Below are 22802 nucleotides of genomic sequence, written 5' to 3' on the forward strand. Positions count from 1 at the left end.
ATGTGTACATATCTGCCCCGGCTAAGCTCTTTTCTGGTGAACTGCTGTTATATTTACAATGATTAAAAAAAAAAACATACAAATGTTAAATAAATTCATAAAAGTACACGTTAAAATGTGTACATATCTGCCCCGGCTAAGCTCTTTTCTGGTGAACTGCTGTTATATTTACAATGATAAAAAAATAAATAAATACAAATGTTAAATAAATTCATAAAAATACACGTTAAGATGTTGTACATATCATCATTACTCAACAGGGATTTCATGGAGGCTTTGTGAGTTCATGTTCGCAACTTGTACATGGAAATAAATTTCACTGAGCTGGAGTCGGTGAACTAGTGGCCTGTCGGGTTTCTGGCTAATTGTATCGCTGACCGAGGCTTTAATGTATCTTGCACTTAGTGAATGCATATTCAAGTAGAATTTCACTTTCAAATTGTGATACTGTTTGCCAGTTTGTTTCTCTGTTTCCCTGAAGGTGTCAGGTACCTCGAGTATGACTAAGCTATCGCTGACCATACACGTGCAAGGAATTTATAGTATGATGACTAGTGTGCCAGTTTTAAATGGATGCCCTGTTTGAAAGATGGGATTTTTAACTGTCCACAAACTATTTATGCTGGACACGACAGCCAGGTTAATGGTCCCTTGGAAGCCTGCCATCTTGCACAATGGTGCAGGCACCAGACTGCAATTTTGGTTGGATATGGCTCTACCTGGATCAAATCTGCGACTTAATGAGAGTAATGTAAATGAGAATGAGTAATGAGACAATAATGTATAAAACAACACTAAATGAGAATAAATAATGATGTGAAACAACAATAAATGAGAAAACAACAATAAATAAATGGGCAATCAGAGTAAAGGTATCAACAGGCAAAATGTTCTTGGTAAAATACACAGTTCGGGGTCATATATTTGTTCTGATTCTGATGATATATTCTGCTACAGAGCGTCGGTGCTGCTGACATCAGTTTTTTTCGCAAGGGTTATATTGGGTGTTCTGGGAGGAATTTGTAACTTGTTCATGGTGCCGGCCATAGCTCGCCTTTCCCGAAAGAGACCGTGACGGGACACCCTTTTGACGTCCATCTGAGGGACGGCCACACACAATGATGAATCACCCCGTGTGTGAAGCACCAGGATGACAGTTTATAGCTGGGTCGGTAGTCAAACCCAGGCTGGACAGCTTGAGGTGAGTGTGCCTAACCCTAACGTCTAGTCCATCCTGCCAGTCCCACCTGGTGTTGTTGGTCTTCAACGGCCACTATTATCCCACCTTGTGGGGTCGGACGGGGGAAGCTTGGTCCAAGTCTTCACAATCCGGCCTGGTCAGGCCTGACATTCACCTAGTCAGGGCAGGAATTTGGAATTCAGCCACTATTATCCCACCTTGTGGGGTCGGCCAGGGGAAGCTTGGTCCAAGTCTTCACAATCCGGCCTGGTCAGGCCTGACATTCACCTAGTTAGGGCCTATTGGAATTCAGCCACTATTATCCCACCTTGTGGGGTCGGACGGGGGAAGCTTGGTCCAAGTCTTCACAATCCGGCCTGGTCAGGCCTGACATTCACCTAGTCAGGGCAGGAATTTGGAATTCAGCCACTATTATCCCACCTTGTGGGGTCGGCCAGGGGAAGCTTGGTCCAAGTCTTCACGAACCGACCTGGTCAGGCCTGACATTCACCTAGTTAGGGCCTATTGGAATTCAGCCACTATTATCCCACCTTGTGGGGTCGGACGGGGGAAGCTTGGTCCAAGTCTTCACAATCCGGCCTGGTCAGGCCTGACATTCACTTAGTTAGGGCAGGAATTTGGAATTCAGCCACTATTATCCCACCTTGTGGGGTCGGCCAGGGGAAGCTTGGTCCAAGTCTTCACGAACCGACCTGGTCAGGCCTGACCTAGTTAGGGCCTATTGGAATTTGGCCATGGTGCCAGCGATCCTCCCCTGCTTTTTGCGAAGGACCCCATGGGATATTTAACATCCACCAACCCATGCTGACACACTGTACTCCTGGATTAACATCCATCCGAGGGACGGCACACACATTGATGAATCACCCTGTATGTGAAACACCAGAATGACAGTTTATAGCTGGTTCGGGATTCAAACCCAGGTGAGACAGCTTGGAGGTGAGTGTGCGTACCTCTAGTTCATCCTGCCAGCCCCATCTATTGCAAAATGGTGCAATCTCTCCCCTCTTATAAATTATTGGTCTCTGACATTTTGCATTCATTGTCAAAATAAAGCTAAAAATGAGAAATTTATGGAATGGTGATGATGTGAGATGATGATTTTAAAGGTTGAAAACACCTGTTATTAAAGGAACATTCAACTTGTTTATGTCGTGAATTGGATGTGGTTAGAGAGGTTACGTGATGCAGTTGGTTTCAATGCACCCATCCACCTTCCCATCCCACTCCATACCACCACACTCAATTTGTTATAAATTATACTTCTAACCACCACAATAGAATAATGAGTAAAATGTAATTTACTTTGGTTCAGGTAAAAAAAAAAAAAATTTTAAACTGCATGTTTAAACACTCAGCCTTTGAAACATAATGCAAATAGTAAAGACATTGCAGACAGGAGTACCAGGAAGAAACCCAAACCCTAAAACCCCGAACAACTAACACAACCCTAACCCTAACAACCCTAACCCTAACAACTAACCCTAACAACCCTAACCCAAACTAACCAACCCTAACCCTAACAACTAACCCTAACCCTAACCCTAACAACTAACCCTAACCCTAACCCTAACCCAAACTAACCAACCCTAACCCTAACAACTAACCCTAACAACCCTAACCCAAACTAACCAACCCTAACCCTAACAACTAACCCTAACCCTAACCCTAACAACCCTAACCCTAACAACTCGGTTTAAACACTCAGCCTTTGAAACATAATGCAAATAGTAAAGACATTGCAGACAGGAGTACCAGGAAGAAACCCAAACCCTAAAAACCCGAACAACTAACACAACCCTAACCCTAACAACCCTAACCCTAACAACTAACCCTAACAACCCTAACCCAAACTAACCAACCCTAACCCTAACAACTAACCCTAACCCTAACCCTAACAACCCTAACCCTAACAACTCGGTTTAAACACTCAGCCTTTGAAACATAATGCAAATAGTAAAGACATTGCAGACAGGAGTACCAGGAAGAAACCCAAACCCTAAAAACCCGAACAACTAACACAACCCTAACCCTAACAACCCTAACCCTAACAACTAACCCTAACAACCCTAACCCAAACTAACCAACCCTAACCCTAACAACTAACCCTAACCCTAACCCAAACTAACCAACCCTAACCCAAACTAACCAACCCTAACCCAAACCCTAACAACTAACCCTAACAACCCTAACCCAAACTAACCAACCCTAACCCTAACAACTAACCCTAACCCTAAAAGTTTCAGATTAACTACACCGTGTAGGTAGCAGTATTACCATTCAACCCTCAAAGTAATTCATTACAATTTCGTTTACTTTCTCCTCTTGCCCCAATTCTACACTCTCCAATAATTTACCTGTTTCCCTCTGACCCGTGAAAGCCATATAGTGATAATCCTGTCATATTTGAGAGAGCGAGGCACATGGAAGGCAGCAGACTTTGATCGCACCGCCATGGGCCTTTGACTATATCGATCCCTCCTTGCATCTTCACAAGGCCCTGGTTGTTGGCTGCCGTTTTCCTTTTGGTGCTGGAAGTGGTCACCTGGTCGGTGTGCATGTTGTTGCTGGCTGGGCCAGACCTGCATCTCGAGTTCCTTTTCGCCTTTGCAAACTGCACTCAAGCAATGTTCTTCTTCCTCTTCCATTGCACTTGCGCTCAGGTAATCGATACGGCGTGCAACATGGTTGGGCATCCGACAATGGCATTTTACTCCCACCATCCTGCTCATCTGAAATTGTAACTGTTTATATGATTAATTGTGTACAAAACAAATATCGTTTCTGATCACATCTCCACATATGTTTGAGTTTTGATTTTATTCTTCATTTTCTTTAGTCGTATTTGTTACTTGCAAAATCGAAGATTTTTCAAGTATATTGGTCGGTTCCGTTTGTGGTTCTGTCTGTTTGTCTGTCACCGGCCTACAGGTCACAATTCTAAACCGATCGTCACGAAACTTCACCGAGTTGTATAAGTCGTCCCAATTGAGAAGCCTATTGATTTTGAGGTCAAAGGTCATCTGGAGGTCAAATTTCTAAAATCGCCATTTTAAATCCGATTGACTTCAAAATTGAATAGCATTTGCACATCGTCACTAAATTGGGAAACCAACTATTTTTGAGGTCAAAAGGTCAAAGGTCAACTTACGGTCAAATTTTCAAAATCATAAATTTTCATCTAAAAAGCCGTCAATTCTCAACCGATTGACTTGAAAATTGAACAGCATTTGCATATCGTCACTAAATTGGGAAACATACTATTTTTGGTCAAAAGGTCAAAGGTCAACCCAAGGTCAAATTTTAAAAATCATCAATTTTCATCTAAAAAGCTGTCAATTCTCTACCGATTGACTTGAAAATTGAACAGCATTTGCATATCGTCACTAAATTGGGAAACATACTATTTTTGGGGTCAAAACGTCAAAGGTCAACTCAAGGTCAAATTTTAAAAATCATCAATTTTCATCAAAAAAGCTGTCAATTCTCAACCGATTGACTTGAAAATTGAACAGCATTTGCATATCGAGTCAATAAATTGGGAAACATACTAAATTTTTAGGTCAAAAGGTCAACTCAAGGTCAAACTTCCAAAATCACTTTTTATCTGAAAAACCGTCAATTTTCATCCGATTGACTTGAAAATTGAACAGCATTTGCACATTGTCAGTAAATGGGGAAACCAACTATTTTTGAGGTCAAAAGGTCAAAGGTCAACTCCAGGTCAACCTTCCAAAATCATTTTTCATCTGAAAAATCGTCACTTTTCTTCCTATTGACCCGAGCTTTGATCAAGATTGTCAATTTTAATGTTGATGAAATGGACAATTTGCTGTATCAATGGAATTTTTTTTCTTGGGGAAGGGGTGGGTTGGTGTATTTTGCAAGTATCGTGCTCCGCATGACGTCTTCTTGTTTATCTGTTAATAATAGAGCTATGTTAAATGTTCTGCGCTATGTCATGTTTTATGTTTCATTATATGTCACAGATCATGTGCCATAACACTTCACTTGCAAGAAATGAATGAAAAGCCTTGTTTTTCATCTTCCTGTGGGCCTCGCCATACATGACCCACCTTTAGAGGCCATTCTTTCCCCCGCCGAGCAGGGGTTGCCCTTTTTCTGGCACGGTGGTCCCCTTTTTGAAGCAATGTTTTATGGCCGGATGTCCTTCCTGCCGTCAACTCTGTTAGTCACCTCTTGCGACACACAAGGAAATACCAGTGAGCTGGTACTCAATTTGCCGACCTCAGAAGGCTGAGTCAATCCCCCTGGCGTTAATTCAGTGATCGACCGGGATTCGAACCCAGGATCCTAGGATCCCAAGCCGGCACCCTAACCGCTAAGCCAACACCAGGCCTTAGGCTTCGCAATACATATACAAGAATAAAATCGAATGTCATGATCGTCCTTGATCAGGAGATGTGAAAGGTGCAGTTAGATACTTCCTGACACAAGCTGGCCTCCTTTATGCACCCGAAGGGGTGGATGATCACCAATCAGAGACTCAATTTACTTGATGCAGCAGGAATCCAAATGGACGAAAAAAAATGCTGGAACAGGAAATGTTAATAAATAAATAAATAAATAAACAGTTTTATCAATCCTTTTGGGCTTCATTGTTTCAATCTCCAGAATGGTTGAGTTGTTTAACCAATGTATGGATATTTTCTTTATAATAACAATATTTGAATCTCACGAGTTTGTATTATATTTGTATTATATAGTTTTGTATTATACGAGAATCTGTATGTATTATATTATACGATTATATTTGTATTATACGAGAATCTCACGAGTTTGTATTTGTATTATAGGAACAGCTTAACCTGTGTCTTTCAGGGCCATGCAAGCTGCTTTCGCAAGGTTCTTTGCTGCAGAAGAGTAGACGGTGTTGCAAAACAAGGAAGCAGTCGAAACAGCACGCAGCACCCGGTACCTTACACCCAATCACAAACTCTCATCCACAAACACCCAGCCACAATCACCCAGCCACAAACTCAGCCACTAAAACTCAGCCACTAAAACTCAGCCACTAAAACTCAGCCACTAAAACTCATCCACAAACACCCAGCCAACAACACCCAGCCGCAAACACCCAGCCGCAAACACCCAGCCGCAAACCCCCGAGCTACAAACACTCAGCCACTAACACTCAGCCACTAACACTCCGCCACTAACACTCAGCCAGAAACACTCAGCCACAAACACCCAGCCACAAAGACCCAGCCACAAAGACCCAGCCACAAAGACCCAGCCACAAACACCCATACACAAACACCCATACACAAACACCCACACACCAATATTAAGCATGCAATGCCTTACCACCAAAATGGTTGCTAGTATGCAAAATAAAACTGCTAAACACGATAGCAGAAACAGAAAGTGCAAAATATATTTGAAGGACACTGTCAGAAAGAGAGAAACACAGGAAAATAGAGGACTATATAATGGCTAACATTGTTTGATAAAGTCAGGAAGTCGTTGATACTTTGCTATCACGTGCTGTAAAGACTACATTTCAGTGCACATGATTTGGTGTTGACTTATTATCCTACATATTGACCCTCATTACCTCCGCCACCAAAGGTGGGCAGAGCTTATGTTTTCACCACTGTTTGTCTGCCTGTTTCTTTGACTGTATGATTGTGAACAGGATATCTCAGAAGGTTATGGACGGATTCGGACGAAATTTGGTGGAGAGGTTGGGTGTGTCACATGGGCGAATCAATTTTATTTTGGTGAAGATACAAATCCGGATTTTTGAAAGTGATTCTTCATCATTGAGAGATCGGGCCAAAAACGATATATAGCACAATATATATATTATTTTTTTTGTGTGTGTGCAAAAATCGAATGAGGCTCATGTAAGAGCTAACATTAATCACAAAAAAACGGACACACAAAACATACAATGAAGGGAGCGGGAGACAAGGAGAGAGAGGGAAACACACAAGTACAACATTTGAGAACAGGGACTTCGAGAGATCTGTGGGAGGGAGAGGGCTTGGGGGGGGGGGGGGGGCGTGGGAAGGGGGGTGGGAGAGGTATAAAAGACCGGAAGAGGATTGCTGGCAGGCAGATCTTGTGCGACCTGAAGGAATATGTGGGGGACAGAGAGACAGATAGAGCTGGGTGAGTTAGGCGGATAGGAGTCGGTAGAAGACAGAAAGACAACCTATCTGCCTACAGTGAGTGAGTGAAAGGCCCTCACAATCAGCTTAATCGCGGGAGATTCCAATGATTCTGAAAGCTTTGGTTTCAACAGCGTGAAGTCGAGCTAGGTGTGAGGCAGGAGCACCGGCCCAGAGGGGAGAGCAGTACTCCATTGAGCTGCAGATAAAAGCCTTGTGTGTGGTGAGGAGCTCAAGTGTGCCAAGGAAGGACTTCACACGATGGAGGATGCCCAGTCGGCAACTGGCTTTGGAGGCCAGCTTGGAAATGTGGTTTTCCCAGGAAAGATCATGGCAGATGGTGAGACCCAAAAGATTGAGTGACACAACTTATTGGAGAGGATTGTTCAGAAAGTCGATGGGAGGGTTGTACCGTCGGTCTTTTTGGAGAGACATAGTAAGAGTGTGAGATTTGTCAGGATTGAAAGACATGTTCCACTTGTTTGACCAGTCTGTGATTTTGTCCAGGTCTGCAGAGAGTGAGGAGGCTGCAGACTGCCGATTGGAGGGATGAGGTATGGAGCGGCAGAGAGTGGAGTGATCAACAAAGAGATAGAGAGGATTTTCCAGAGTCGGAGAGATCATTGATGAAGACCAGAAAAAGCACAGGGCCCAGAACACTGCCTTGGGGAACTCCAGCCTGAACAGGAAGGGGAGATGAGAGGAACCCATTCAGGGCCACATGTTGACGACGACTAGAGAGGAAGTCCGCCAGCCATGCGTGGAGATTTCCATGGATACCATAGGAGGAGAGTTTGGTGAGCAGAGCGGGGTGCCAGACCATATCGAAGGCATGTGATATGTCAAGGGAGACAGCTCTGATTTCCTGTTTGGCATTGAGGACCTCCATCCATTGTTGAGACAGCAGAAGCAGCATGTCCAGTGTAGAATGACCTGGTCTGAAGCCAAATTGATGATCAGAGATCAAGCCATTGGAGAAGAGGAAGGATTTGATATCCGAAGCAATGATGGATTCCATGACTTTGCTGATTATTGGGAGCAGCCTGATTGGTCTGTAGTTGCAAGGATATGTTTTTGCACCTTTCTTGTGTAAAGCGGTAATGTTGGCTGATTTCCAAGCTGATGGCAGATGACCTTGAGCAAAAGAAAGGGTGAAGAGAATAGAGAGAGGGAGTGAAAGAGCGGAAGAACAGGATTTTAGGACCCGTGGGCTGATGCTGTATGGTCCAGTTGCAGAATCAGAGTCGAGCTTTGACAGAAACTTCTCCACCTTGTCAGGAGAGAAGGACACAGAGTCCAGGAGCAGCTGGGTACGACTGGGTACGGTGGGTACGGTGGATACAGAGAGAGATGGGTTTGGGACACAAGATTTTGAGGCAAACACAGAGTTGAGGCATTTGGCTTTGTCACGTGCGGTGTCAACTGTTTAGCCATTTGAGGTAAGGGAAGGGATGGAGGGGGAACAAACACCAGAAACAGATTTGACCAGACGCCACCAGGATTTGGAGGAAGGAAACAGGTTTGAGATTTCATTCTTGAGTGTGGAGAGATAGTGCTTCCTGGCTCTCCTGAGGGTAGACACACACTTGTTCCGAGCTTGGTGGAAGGAACTGAGATTGCCTTCAGTTGGATTTGCTTGGCAGGAGGCGAAGGCAAGTTGTTTCAGGGCAACTGCCTCACGACAAGATTCAGTGTACCATGGACGGGAGGAAGGGTAAAACAACTGAAGACGAGATGGGATAAATCTGTGCATGAGAGAGAGCAGTTTGCTTTGAAATTAACACTTCCTGGGAATTCTTCCAGAGGCAGTGGAGATGGGAGACCAGTCCAGATGATTGATGGCTGCTTGCAGACCGTGCCAGTCAGCCTGAGTGAAATACCAGACTCATCGACGCTGAGGAGGCTCTCTGAGAATGGCCAGAGAGATGTCCACTTTAACAAGCATATGATCAGAAGAACCGATTGGAGCAGAAGAAGAGCAGCAGACATTTGCAGGGAAGTTTGTCATAACCAAGTCCAGAAGAGATGATGTACTGTTGACTGAGATCCAGGTCGGGAAATTGACAGATTGTGTCTGTCCCAATGAGTTGCAGAAGTCATTTGCTGTGATGCCTTGACTGGTTGGAGAGGTACCCACGCCCAGCCAGCTGGTATGATGACAGTTGAAGTCGCCACATATGAGGAAGAGAGAGTTGGGATGAGTTGATAGAAGTTGGTCCATGTTGTCAGACAGCGACATGTAAATGGAGTCATCACTGTTTGGAGGACGGTACAGAACACATTTGAACAAAAGGTGGGAGCGGAGAGGAAGCCATAGCCAGAGGTACTCCTGGGGGTGAGGTGGAGAGAGGGCAGTGCAAGGAGAGTAAGGAAGAGAGTTTTTGATAAAGATAGCAACCCCACCACCAGGACGAGGATCAAGTCTATCATACCGGAGGAGGGATTACCCAGGAAGAGATATTAAGGAATCAGAGACATCTTGAAGGAGGAAAGTTTCTGTTAAGCAGATCAAGTCTGGTTTGTCAGAAGCAACCTGCATGGAGAGATCAATCAGGTTTGAGCAAAGGCCCCGGATGTTTGAAGTCCATACCGTTAAGGAAGAGGGAGGGGGAGCATCAGCTACAGGACAGGGGAGGAGTAGGGTAAGATGAGGTGTGAGAGGGGGAGGTAGGGAGAGCGGTTGATAGTGTGTCGGAGATTGCAGAAGAGTTAGGAGAAAGGGAAGGATGAGGAGGACAAAAGGTTTGATGGTGATGGGATGAGGCACAGTGAGGGGTTGTTTGTGGAGGTGGGGGGGGGGGCAGAGCAAAGTATAAGGTTTTAGGAGGTGGAGGTATGAGATAGAAGGGAGACTAAGTGAGGAGGAGGCAGCTTTGAGGAGGAAGGGGGGAGGGGGAGAATTGGAGAAAGATGGTAGTGGGGGAGATTTGAAGGGGATGGGTTGGGGGGGGGGAGTTTTGAAGGGGAGGGGTGCGGGGGGAGTTTTGAAGGGGAGGGGCGAGGGGGGAGTTTTGAAGGGGAGGAGGGAGGGGAGAAATTTGAAGGGGAGGAGTGAGGGGTTCGTTTAGGAGGGGAGGTGTGAGGGTGGAGTTTAGAAAGTGGATGATTAATGAAAAACGAACATTTATTACAACCTGGGTTTATTGTGATTTTCAAATCAGAGATCCGTTTGAAAACGATAGAGGGGTGGAATGAAGGTGAGTTTAGAGAATGTAGGGAGGAGGAACTGTAATAGATTGAATTTTTTTTTTGAAGTGGCATTAATTGAAGAGGAAATTGAAAAATGCCTTTTGAATAGGAAGAAAAACAGCGTGATATAATAAACCACTGAATAAAACACTGCAGGGGAAAGTTTAAACATATTTAAATAATATTTCAACAAAACCATGAAAAACAATCTGGGAAAAGTCCCTAAGTGAGGATGTGGATTTGAGAAAGAAGGAAAAAGGGTTGAATGAGTATGGAGGAAACGAGTTGGAAAGGCTGGAGAGGTGGAAGAAAAAGGAGATAAAGGGGGGCGGGGCACAAAGTGAGACAAGTGGGCGAGAGAACAAGCATGTGTCCGCGAGGAGAGAAAGAATTAATAAAGGTTTTTGTTTGTTTGTTTTTTGTATTTAAAACGTTAGACAAAGGTTAAGATGATTGTGGGAGGTAGGGGGGGGGTGGGGGGGGGGGGGGGGGGGAAAGAAAATCAAAGAAAAGCAAATACAGCGAAGGAAAGAACTTCTATTCACAATATACCGACGGGGGGAGGGAGCCGAGAGAGAGACCAGACCATGCACGAGGTGCGAACAAAAAAACGACTAATTACACACAAGTTTGCAATGATTACAAAACCAAAACTAACTAGAAACACACAATAACACATACGCAATAAAATAACCAGTGGAAATTTGACAAAGACACGAATGGGAAAATACTCAAACTTCGATGCCGGGGAGAGATTGAAGCAGGCCTCCTCGCTCGAGGGACCGGAAGCCAATCAATTCAAAACATTGTGGACGAGATATGACAAAACTTGGTGGATGTGTTGGGTAGGTGACAAGAACAAGCCAATTCGATTTTGGTTGAGGTCTGGATCCAGATCCGGCCTATCAGTGGGATCGAAAACGTAAACTGGGCAGCCTGGTGGATGTATGCACTCTACCGAGTGCCGTTCTAGCTTTCAATGTAAAAGCCCATTGCAGATCAACACAAACAAGCAAATTAAGACATAATAATGTGACAGTACCAATTGCCATTGTGTATGCAACTTCTTGCGTCACTGATGACTCAAAAATTATACAAGTAAAATGATAAATACGAAAAACAGAAGCATTCAGGCAAAAATATGTAAACAAGAAGGTGAGGGAGCAAAGAGTGAAAGAGAAATGGATCACGGGAGAAATAGATGGCCACGACAGCAAGACAGGAGCAATGTCGTGATCCGGGCCTCGACACGGAGCCCAGAGGTCCAATTGCCTATCCCGAAAGAATGATGCTCCGCCGTCCAGATTGTCTAAATGTCGTTCTGCTCTCTGGCACTGGTAACGTGTAACCCAGTGCTACCTGCCGCATGGTCGGGTTGTCGGTGACTAAACTTACTCACCTCACTGGCTTTGCTCGTGGGAAGTTGACTGTGACATCTTGCCAGGATTAAAATATATATATATCTCACAAAGGGCGGATGAGCTCCCTTCAGGAGGGAGCCAATGGCCATCCAGCATGGAGAAAGTGTCTCCTAAAAAAGCACCCAATCAGGGGAGGAAAATTTGTTTTTTCCACCTGGCCCAGTTACCCCCTCCTGCAAAGTAATCCTGTGAAGAGGTTTCCTTGGTTCAGGACTCGCTGAAGGTTTTGCCAGTTTTTCCTCTTCTTCTTCTTCTTCTTCTTCTTTCTGTAGCCCTTTACATTTAGTGGGTCTCAGCCTAGTTTAAGATGAACTTAGATTTTTTTCAAAAACAACCACAGAGATCTTAAAACCTCACTTCATTCAACAATAACTCACAGTAGTATTTACTGTCTGTTGACTTCTCTGCACCGAGGAATAAAACATGAAGCAGATTTTTTTTTTTCTTATTTTGTATGCAGCACAGGGCCGTTGGGTAGCTCATTGGCAAACAAACAAACACAGTTCAGTTAAGATGGGAGATTCCATTTTCATATTCGCTCCTTCTTCCACCTGGACCTACCCAGCTGACTGAAGCTTCAATTTCAATTTATTAATGGTGCTGATGTGGGGTTGGGGGACAAGATGGCTTACACTTTCCATGCCCGAGCATAGCCATTGCCCATCTGCTTCTGGCCGTGCTGCATAGCGCTGCATTGGGTCACAACACAGTGGGAAGGCTGCCCATCCGTAGAATCACTCGGGTGTGGCCCCGTACCGCCTGGATAAGCTTTTGGCTTCCCGGGGTCAAACCCACGCTCACGTTCAACTGCATTCAGCTCCAGTCTTGCTGTGCTGACACCTTGACCCTCCCTGTTAAATTGCGAAGCCCCAAAGCCAGAGGTTCGCCATTTCCATCAGCTTCTGCAATCACCCTTTTGATGATTTGCAAAGCCTATCTTTACTGGGAATCACCCACAAGGATGCAGTTTATTCCCACCCTATCGCCAGCACTCTCAAACTATGTGGCACTCTTATATGATGTATAACAGCTAGAGCTATTGGATAACAGGTTTGCATTCTCATCGAAGCGGGCGACTTTGTAACATATCCTGGTCCTCCCCTCTCTCCTCCCCAAATTCACAGCCATTTACGATGTTAGTGACACAAAAAACTTATTGTCTGGATGTTTGTAGCTGGGTTTAGAAAAATATAGGCGATGCTCTGTGGGTAATTGCTTCCATCTTTCAGTTAGGATCTGGTCCCTGATCAGTCCAGTTTGGTGTCAAAACAATGCCTGATGCCTTCAATGTTGGAATTTCAGTTGCTTCCAATGAAAACATTTTGAGATCTGTTTACATGATAGTTTGCAAAGATATTCTTCTTCTTCTTCTTCAATGGCCAGAATTATGCCCATGTTCTTGTAAGGTTGGCTGGGGGAAGTTTTGGTGCAAGTCTTTCATGAACCATGGCTGCCCAGGCCCAATGTTCGACTGAGGTTAGGGTCGGAATTTGGAATTTGGCCATGGTGCCAGCAATAGGTCGTCTTCTCTACGCGAAGGTCACCAGGCACCATAGGATCTGTAACGCCCATCATCGAATGCCGACAGACGGTAGGCCCAGTTTAAAAACCATCCGAGGGACGGCACACACATTGATGAATCACCCTGTCTGAGAAACACCAGGATGATAGTTTATAGCTGGGTCGGGATTCAAACCCAGGCTAGATAGCTTTGAGGTGAGTAAGTGTACCTTTAGGCCATCCAGTCAACCCCAACCCCATCCTGGTTGAAATTCCAAAATCTGGCCTTTTGTTCCTCACTCCTCCTCGTTGTGGAATCACCTTCCAGAGGCTGTTTTATCCAATTCCAGAAGTTCAAGTATGTGGTGCATCACTACCTCTTGTCATCCCCATCATTGCTCTTAATTTATTTACATTCCATTAGCCTTACCTACCCCAACCCTCTTCCTTGCACATTACTACATTGCTTCCGATCCTCAGCCTCAACAAACCTCACGGAAAGAAAAGAAAATCCTTCAGAAATAACCAACTTAGAATGAAAGATATTTCAACCAAAATTTTCTCCATTGCAGTTTCCATGATTAGTGGAGCAAACATTGGCTTATCATGCTTTCAGGACGACTCCTGAAATTGCATATGGTTTCTGGGAATAGGTTTCAAAACAATTACAAAACAAATAATTCTAAACACCAAACAAGGCTCAGAAGATCTGAAACGTATTTTCAAGGTTTAATTTTTGATGATTGTGTTTGATCATCAAATCCTGTCCAGGTGGATCTGCACCTGGCTCGAGTGATGTCTGCATCTCACCGTGCGATTGGACCACCTTGGCACACGAGCTGCACACATTCAATGCAAACCTCATTATATTTCAGTAAAACGTGTACACAATGTTCATCGAAATCGTGTAGAATGTCAACGTAATCATGTACATGTAACTCACTTATGCTTTCATGTATGCACACTCGCTTTTGAGCTGTCTGGCATGGCTTTGAATCTCGACTCGGCTCTAAACGGTCACCCTGGTCATTCACCATGTGGCATTACGCGTGGCATACATCTGAAAGATGTTAAGCCAGAATACGCGTCTGCCAACACTAGGGGAGTTGAAAGATGTTTTTAGCCCCTGGTGGACGAAACGGGGGCTTATGGATTGCGGGTCTCGTCCGTCCGTGCGTTCGCAACCATATCTCGAAGATGTACGGACCGATTTTGTTCATACTTAGCACAATGACAACACGCGATGGTATACATATACACATCGTTTTGTTTTCGCGATGCGATCAAAGATGGCCGACAGGCGGCCATTTTAGTTGTAAGAAATCTGATGTTGAACACGTCTTCAAACATTTATCGGACATGCATTTACCGATCCTGTTCAAACTTGGCGCACAGATAACTAAAGATGGCTTGCATATGCATGTCATTTTTTTCGAAATCACATCCAAGATGGCCGACTGTCGGCCATTTTGTTACTTAAACATGTCCCCAACCATTTCTCGACATGCATGGACTGATTTTGGTCAAACTTGGCACAAGCATATCACATGACGGCATATATAGGCACCTCACTTTATTTTGCGATCGGATCCAAGATGGCCGACTGGTGGCCATTTTGTTACTTAAACGTGTCCCCAACCATTTCTCGACATGCATGGACCGAATTTGTTCAATCTTGGCACAAGTATAGCACATGAGGGAAATATACGTGCACCTCACTTTATTTTGCAATCAGATCCAAGATGGTCGACTGTCGGTCATTTTGTTACTTAAACATGTCCCCAACCATTTCTCGACATGCATGGACTGATTTTGGTCAAACTTGGCACAAGCATAGTATGTGAGGGAAATATACGTGCACCTCACTTTATTTTGCAATCGGATTCAAGATGGCCGACTGGTGGCCATTTTGTTACTTAAACATGTCCCCATCCATTTCTCGACATGCATGGACTGATTTTGGTCAAACTTGGCACAAGCATAGCGCATGAGGGAAATATATGTGCACCTCACTTTATTTTGCAATCGGATCCAATATGGCCGACTGGTGGCCATTTTGTTACTTAAACGTGTCCCCAACCATTTCTCGACATGCATGGACCGAATTTGTTCAATCTTGGCACAAGTATAGCACATGAGGGAAATATATGTGCACCTCACTTTATTTTGCAATCGGATCCAAGATGGCCGACTGGTGGCCATTTTGTTACTTAAACGTGTCCCCAACCACTTCTCGACATGCATGGACTGATTTTGGTCAAACTTGGCACGAGCATAGCACATGAGGGAAATATACATGCACCTCACTCTATTTTGCAATCGGATCCAAGATGGCCGACTGGTGGCCATTTTGTTACTTAAACGTGTCCCCAACCATTTCTCGACATGCATGGACCGAATTTGTTCAATCTTGGCACAAAGAAAATACACGAGAGGATACATATGCAGAAGATTTTTTTTTGTAATTCGACCAGAGATGGCCGACTGGCGGCCTTTAAGTCCGTACAGAAAAATTACTGAAGCCACGGGGGCTATGACATTTTATGTGTTTTACTTCTTGTTGTAAATATCTCATCGAGTCTTTCACGAAGAGTAGGCGAGATGTCATGATCGGCACCCAGGACAAATTAGAAATTTCTGCCAGTCTGTTCCAGAAATACTTGGGACAGAAACGTTCCCTGGCTGACCCTACAAAAATGTGGGAATTCAAGGTAAAGGATCCAAGGTAATGGATCCAAGGTAAAGAGTAAGAAGAAAGTTGATATTGATCATTAATCTCCTGACAATGTCGTTCAGAATTTAGAAATAAATTGTAATCTTCACATGTCATAATATGATAATATTCTACAGTTGGGCCTAACAGGTTAATTTAAATGAATGTCGTTGAGCTTCGTGCAAACACTTTAGCTTCATTTGAGCTGTATACGTCGTTAATCTTGCAAAGTAAGGATGGATTTTGCCGTGACGGTAAGCAAAAAGCAAGGCAGCCAGTCACCCAGTGGAGTTCGGTTTCTATCCGCTGACTTTTCTGCTCTCACACAGCCTTTCATTGGCAACTGCCAGTACACAAATAATGGACTATGCTCCATAAACCTTACAGATATGTGTCCCGAGAGGATACCCATTAACCGGAGCTTTCTCAGCTTAACGCTGCGGCACATTCAATTTGACAGCAAAGTCAGCTTCATTTGTGCCTTTTGCATAAAAAAAAAATATCGCTCACAACAGTGTTGAATGCACTCCAGTGCTTTCCTCGTTATAGTCTCTCAGCTCAACAAAAGCAGATGCAGCATAAAATGAAGCTGGCTCCAAGGAGCATATGCAAGCTTTGTGGCACAAATACCACGTGCCAGGAAACCAAACCAAAGAGCCTCTCCAGATGGACATCTGCGGTGCACTGCAGTGTTTTTGTGTTGTGCTTATCAGGACTCTAAGTCCAAGACCATGCTATGGACAACCGGTAACTCCACATCACTTATGTGTGCACTGAGCCTTTTGATCCTCAAGCAGGGTGTGCATTTTATTACCATGGCTCAAAGCTTAGACCCATCGGAAAGCAGAATAAGTGCGAGCTCAGGACTCCAGCTCAGTTGGATATACGTGTACATTTTTATTTTATTTTTTGGATGCACTGTGTACTCTAATCTTTACAGAGCTTCGGTGATACTGAAGCAGTTTCTTATCAGTAGTAGCAAGAGTTATACACTGAGTGGTTTGCCATTGCCCTCCCAAGTCGTATTTTGGGCAGGAATTTTGAATTTGGCCATGGTCAATTTGACCATGATAGCACTCTTCATGAAGGATACTGTGGGATCTTTAATGGCCACCATCTGATGCCGGAACACGAGATGCCCAGTTGAACGTCCATCCGAGGAATCACCCTGCCTGTGAAAAACACGAATGGCAGTTTATAATTGGAGCGAGATTCAAATCCAGGATAGACAGCTTAGAGATGAGTGTGCATACCTTTAGGCGATCTTGTCAGCATATACAGTATGTATGTGACTGGCTCTGGCAAAAATCAAAATTGACATTTTGATATCATCTGATTCCCCATGCTTTTCTCTTTCATTCGATATATACACTACTGGTCAAAAGTTTTAGAACGCCTCAATTTTTCCAGTTTTTATTGAAATTTAAGCCATTCAAGTCCAGTGAATAACCTGAAATGGTACAAAGGTAAGCAGTAAACTGCTCGAGGTGAAAAAAAAAGTTTAGGTTGGCAAAAACGGGAAAGTAATGTAAATTTCACAGTTATATTGTAAAAAAAGGCCTTCTTCAGGGAACAAGTGATGGGTTAACAACTTACAGCTGTTCTGCAGCAATGTAAGTAAATTAAGCCTTGAAAGTTGATGCAAACAATTCCTGGTGTCCCAACCTCTGCTGCTGATGCAAACAGGTGTCCCAACCTCTGCTGATTACTGGATTACAAACAAACCCCCTATCTGTATAAAAGCAGTATTGGAACAGACTGTTATTGCACCCTCTGAAGCATTATTTGGACAATATTGCACTGCAGGAAGTAGTACATTGGAAACTGGAGGAAACTCAGACAGGAAGAGGTCTGGCAGACCCAAAGCCACAACAGAATCAGAAGACAAGTTTCTGAGAGTCAACAGCTTGCGTGATAGGCGGCTCACAGGACAACAGCTTCAAGCACAGCTTAACACTGGTCGAAGTAAGCAAGTCTCAGTTTCAACTGTGAAGAGAAGACTTCGAGCTGCAGGCTTGACAGGTCGAGTGGCAGTAAGAAAGCCATTGCTAAGATGGCAAAATAAGAAAAAGAGGCTTGCCTGTGCCATGAAGCACCGCCAGTGGACTACTGAAGACTAGAAGAAGGTCTTATGGACCGATGAATCAAAATTTGAAATATTTGGTTCATCATGCAGGGTTTTTGTATGCTGTCGAGTAGGCAAAAGGATGGTTCCTCAGTGTGTGACACCAACTGTCAAACATGTAGGAGGAAGCGTGATGGTCTGGGGCCTTTTGCTGGATCCATAGTCGGCGACTGGCACCCTGAACCAAAAGGGCTACCACAGCATTTTGCAGCGCCATGCAATACCTTCTGGTATACACCTAGTTGGTCAGGTTGTTCATTCCACAGCAATAAAATGACCCTAAACACACCTCCAGGCCATGTCAAAACTACCTTCGAGGAAAAGAACAAGACGGTTGGCTACAAATCATGGAATGGCCAGCACAGTCTCCAGACTTAAACCCCATCGAGCTGGTTTGGGATGAACTGGACAGAATGGTGAAAGCAAAGCAACCTACAAGTGCAACACATTTGTGGAAACTTCTGCAACAGTGTTGGGAAGAACTTCCCGAACAATATTTGATTTCCATTGTAGAAAGAATGCCACGAGTGTGTTCGGCGGTTATACCTGCAAAAGGTGGCTACTTGGCCGAGTCAAAAATTTAAATTAAATTTTGTTAAACAAAATGATTCTATGATTTCTTTTTATCTCCAATTGTTTATTTGTTCTATGCTTAATTTCATAGAACATTGAGACATTAAACTTCCAGTGCAGAATCAGAAGGGTGATTCACGATTCTGATATATATCTATATATAAATATATCACGATTAAACTGCGTAAATTTTAATAAAAACTGGAAAAATTGAGGTGTTCTAAAACTTTTGACCGGTAGTGTACATTGTTATTTGTATGAAAATTAACGAAGTTATGGTATTTTAATGACAATTATATTTTCGTTTAAACAATGGAAATAATTAGGTTCCAAAGTTCACGATACAGTTCACACGCACAAAGAATGTGCACATGTGGAGCTTTTCATTCATACCAAACATGTATGTCAGGGATCTCCTTCAATTTACGATGTATGGCTCGTAGTAAAACATCGAAATTTCGCGATCTTGTGACTTTCTGACCACATTTTGAGAATGACATTTTAGATTCTTCGTCGAATTTCACAACTTTTCTGTTGTTTCTTGGAAAAACGTTTTGGTGAATAATAATCTTGAGAAGTTACTCTTTCTATCCATATAAAAGTCTCAATTTGGTCCTTGTGGTCATATTTTGACTCCGGGTTTTTCTCGCTAAAAGAAATGCTCTTTTGCCAGAGCCAGTCATATATATATATATATATATATATATATATATATATATATATATATATATATATATATATATATATATATATATATATATATATATATATAGATATATATATATATATATATATATATATATATATATATATATTATATATATATATATATATTTGTTTGTTTTTTTGTTTTGTTTGTTTGTTTGTTGTTGCTTTTTTTTGCCCAGTTTGAGTCCCGTAGTTCGTGTCAAAACGACTGGAACTGCCAGCTAAGGCCACAGCCCCGAGAAAGTTCTTAGGCCTGTTTGCCACCTTGCACTGCTTGTGGGGTTGCTGAATTAATTGGGGCCATGCCGATAGATGCCCGTGACCGATACAATTCGGCCGAGCAAACCTTTGTCACGAACGCGGTCTAAAGGGCTCTGAACTGCACGGTCTAAAAGGCATGAACCTGCAACAAGCCTAAACCACCAAATAAAGCAGCCAGAGCAAGCTTGGTGCCAGCAGCACCAAGCAGTAAACAAAACTTCTCCTCTGATTCCGATTCTCCTTGAGCCTATTTCTGGTAACTCTACTTGGAGCCGATTCCTGAGAACCCTGGCTTTCTCCAGACACCCTGCCTTATCTTGCTTCAGGTTGGTGTGCTGCTCATTCAGGCATAATGGCACCTCTAATTCCAGCCCTTAGAGAATTTTAAAAGAATCAAAAGACAGATGACAGAGGAAACGATAATGGTATACGGTGGAGCGCATACCTCCACCAAGCTGAACAGTTTATGGTTTCTATCCCACTGATAGGCCGGATCTGGATCCAGACCTTAACCAAAGTCGAATCGGCTTGTTCTCGTCACCGAACCAACTCATCCACCAAGTTTTGTCATAACTAGTCCACAAATTGAGATATCGTGTGATATATCGGTTTTGACCTGATCTACCAATGGTGAAGAATCAATCTTACTATAATTCACCAAAATGTCTGTCTGTCTGTCCGTCTGTTCCCAGATACCGCAAAAACGGCTGAACCGATCGCAACGAAATTTTGGGTGGGTAATCCTGGGACCCCCTGGAGTAAAATAGGCTAAATTGTTTTCCCAATTTTCCCCAAACACCATGGAATAATATTTACCGATATGAACAGTTATGTGGCTTTTATTGAAATTCTACAAATACTGTTTAGATTTTGATGATTTGCGTGTGATATGATTTAACGGATGTTTATATAAATCGTTTAAAATTAAAATAAAAAGCCTTCAATTTCTTATATTTTGCCTTTTCATTTGGGCCTCCCAATTGAAGCCCCGTCCGTCGGGCGGGTACCGTTGCTAGTATTTAAAATCTCGTATCTGGATGTTCACCTTTTTAAGATATTCTTCTCACAGACAAACAGACAGACAGGGGTGTACACATGATGTCTGTCCACCTTCAGTGGTGGAGGTAAGAACAGTAAACACAGGCTCACATGGATAATAAGTCTACATCCAGCCAATGGGAGGAGGGATAGTGTCTTTCCAAACGTTGTAGCGACGCAAATCTAACATCATATTTAATTACATTACACTTATTCAAAAACACTCATTAAGGAAATAACTGCACTAAGCATTTGTTAACCCCGAGGAGTCATTCCCACAACACTATATATGTATATTATTGCCTCTGGTCCCTCTTGTCTGGGAAAACCTAATTTTCTTCCACATCTGTGAACGAAGTTATTAAATAAACATTTCACAGGGAATGTGGAGGAATAATTACATCTCAACAACTTGTTATATATTTATCAAAACCAATTGTCGATGGACATCTTACTTTGGCATTGGAGCAAGTACCAGTACTGTATTCTGCCAAGTGATTTGCCTGCAAAATAATACTGATATCTGATATATCGGTATAACATAAAGTATTTCCCTTTTAGTTGTCTCGTCAAGCTTTAAATCCCCGACAGAAAACGACCGACTGCAAATAGTTGTGGTCCTGATGCTGATCGCCGGTCGGGTGTCGCATAACAGCGCATATCGTTATATGTATTTGAAAGGATGACCTGTCTGCCACTCTTCTGCAACACCTCTCTGTTAAAGGTCACATGGTGCCATTTTTTTTGAAAAGTCCTGTGTGTCGGTTTCCTTACGTGCCAATATGATGGGCAAAGTGCAAATGTATTTCTGCATTCCTATTGGGAGGAAGCCTGGTGTTGGCTTAACGGTTAAGGTGGTTGGCTTGAGATCTCAGGGTCTTGAGTTCAAGCCCCTGCCATGCCATGAAATTAACACATAAACATAGTTTATGTGCCAGGGAGTCAAAATGCAAGAGATTTTCGAAAAGAAATATAAAATGGCCGCCAAATCACAATGCGTCATGTTCTCTCCCACTCCAGAAGGGTTTGTGGCCTATCGGCCTCCGCCAAACTGTTGACATCGTCATCTCAATCTCCATACGTTTTCCCTGTCCTGGTCTTTTGTAGCCTCGAGAGGCTGCAGACATTCATTGCCAAGTCCACTCTTTGTCTGCCAAGCGGCATTACAAGTGAACGTTAACAAACTTGGCGATTTATTTTTTTTATATCCCTGTCTGGAATTGCTTATTTATGTCTGCCCTGGTCTTCCCATGGAGGCTTTAAAAGTAACTGCACACTAACACATCATGTGAGGTCCCATAACTATCCGTTGGTGATTTTATTCACTGCGGTTGTTCGTGACCGAGTCTGCGACAGTCGTTTTTCACCCCCTCCTTTATTCCTGGTCTGCCTTCTTTATAACAGCCAGCCTGTAAACCTTCTGGTATTTCCAAGGTAACACATGTTATTGTAAACTATTTAGAGATTTCAAAAAACAATTCAAACAATGCTGACATTCTCAGATTGTAGGTGTGTTTGGATTTTGCATTTAGCAGCTCTGTGCCAAGATAGGCAGCTCATTAAATAATCACTAACCTAGTTATCTATTTGTCTGTGACCTTTCTACCCCTATTCTCAGAGTCAGATCAGGCGTATGTGGAGTGACACAGTGCGGAAACAACCAGGAGCAGGTTACCTTGCAACAAGCTTGCCTCCTCCAAGCGGTAACTCTCCTATGTCTCCTCTTTGGATATTCTAATATATTTATTTATTTATTTTCAGTAATCAAGTTCTATTTGACGAGTATGGGTTTTGCATATTTATCTATTTATTTATCTATTTATTTATCTATTTATTTTCAGTAATCAAGTTCCATTTGACGAGTATGGATTTTGCATATTTAACTATTTATTTATTTATTTTCAGTAATCAAGTTCTATTTGACAAGGAGTATGGA

The 22802-nt window shown here is 43.1% G+C and overlaps 1 protein-coding gene across 4 annotated transcripts in view; it reads left to right on the forward strand.

Moving 5' to 3' along the window:
- Positions 1-22802, forward strand: part of LOC137421644 (adhesion G protein-coupled receptor L2) — a 568677-nt gene that overhangs the window by 534818 nt on the left and 11057 nt on the right. For all 4 annotated transcript variants that reach the window (XR_010983380.2, XM_068107903.2, XM_068107911.2 and 1 more), the window contains 3 exons: positions 3699-3864; positions 6044-6136; positions 22485-22569. Coding sequence is in view for 3 of the 4 variants with exons in the window: in XM_068107903.2 (XP_067964004.2) it covers positions 3699-3864; positions 6044-6136; positions 22485-22569 (344 nt within the window). In the remaining variant the exon portion in view is untranslated. The remainder of the gene's footprint in view (positions 1-3698; positions 3865-6043; positions 6137-22484; positions 22570-22802) is intronic.

The sequence above is a fragment of the Myxine glutinosa genome, chromosome 1 (assembly GCF_964187855.1).
Source record: "Myxine glutinosa chromosome 1, kmMyxGlut1.1, whole genome shotgun sequence".
Lineage (NCBI taxonomy): Eukaryota > Metazoa > Chordata > Myxini > Myxiniformes > Myxinidae > Myxine > Myxine glutinosa.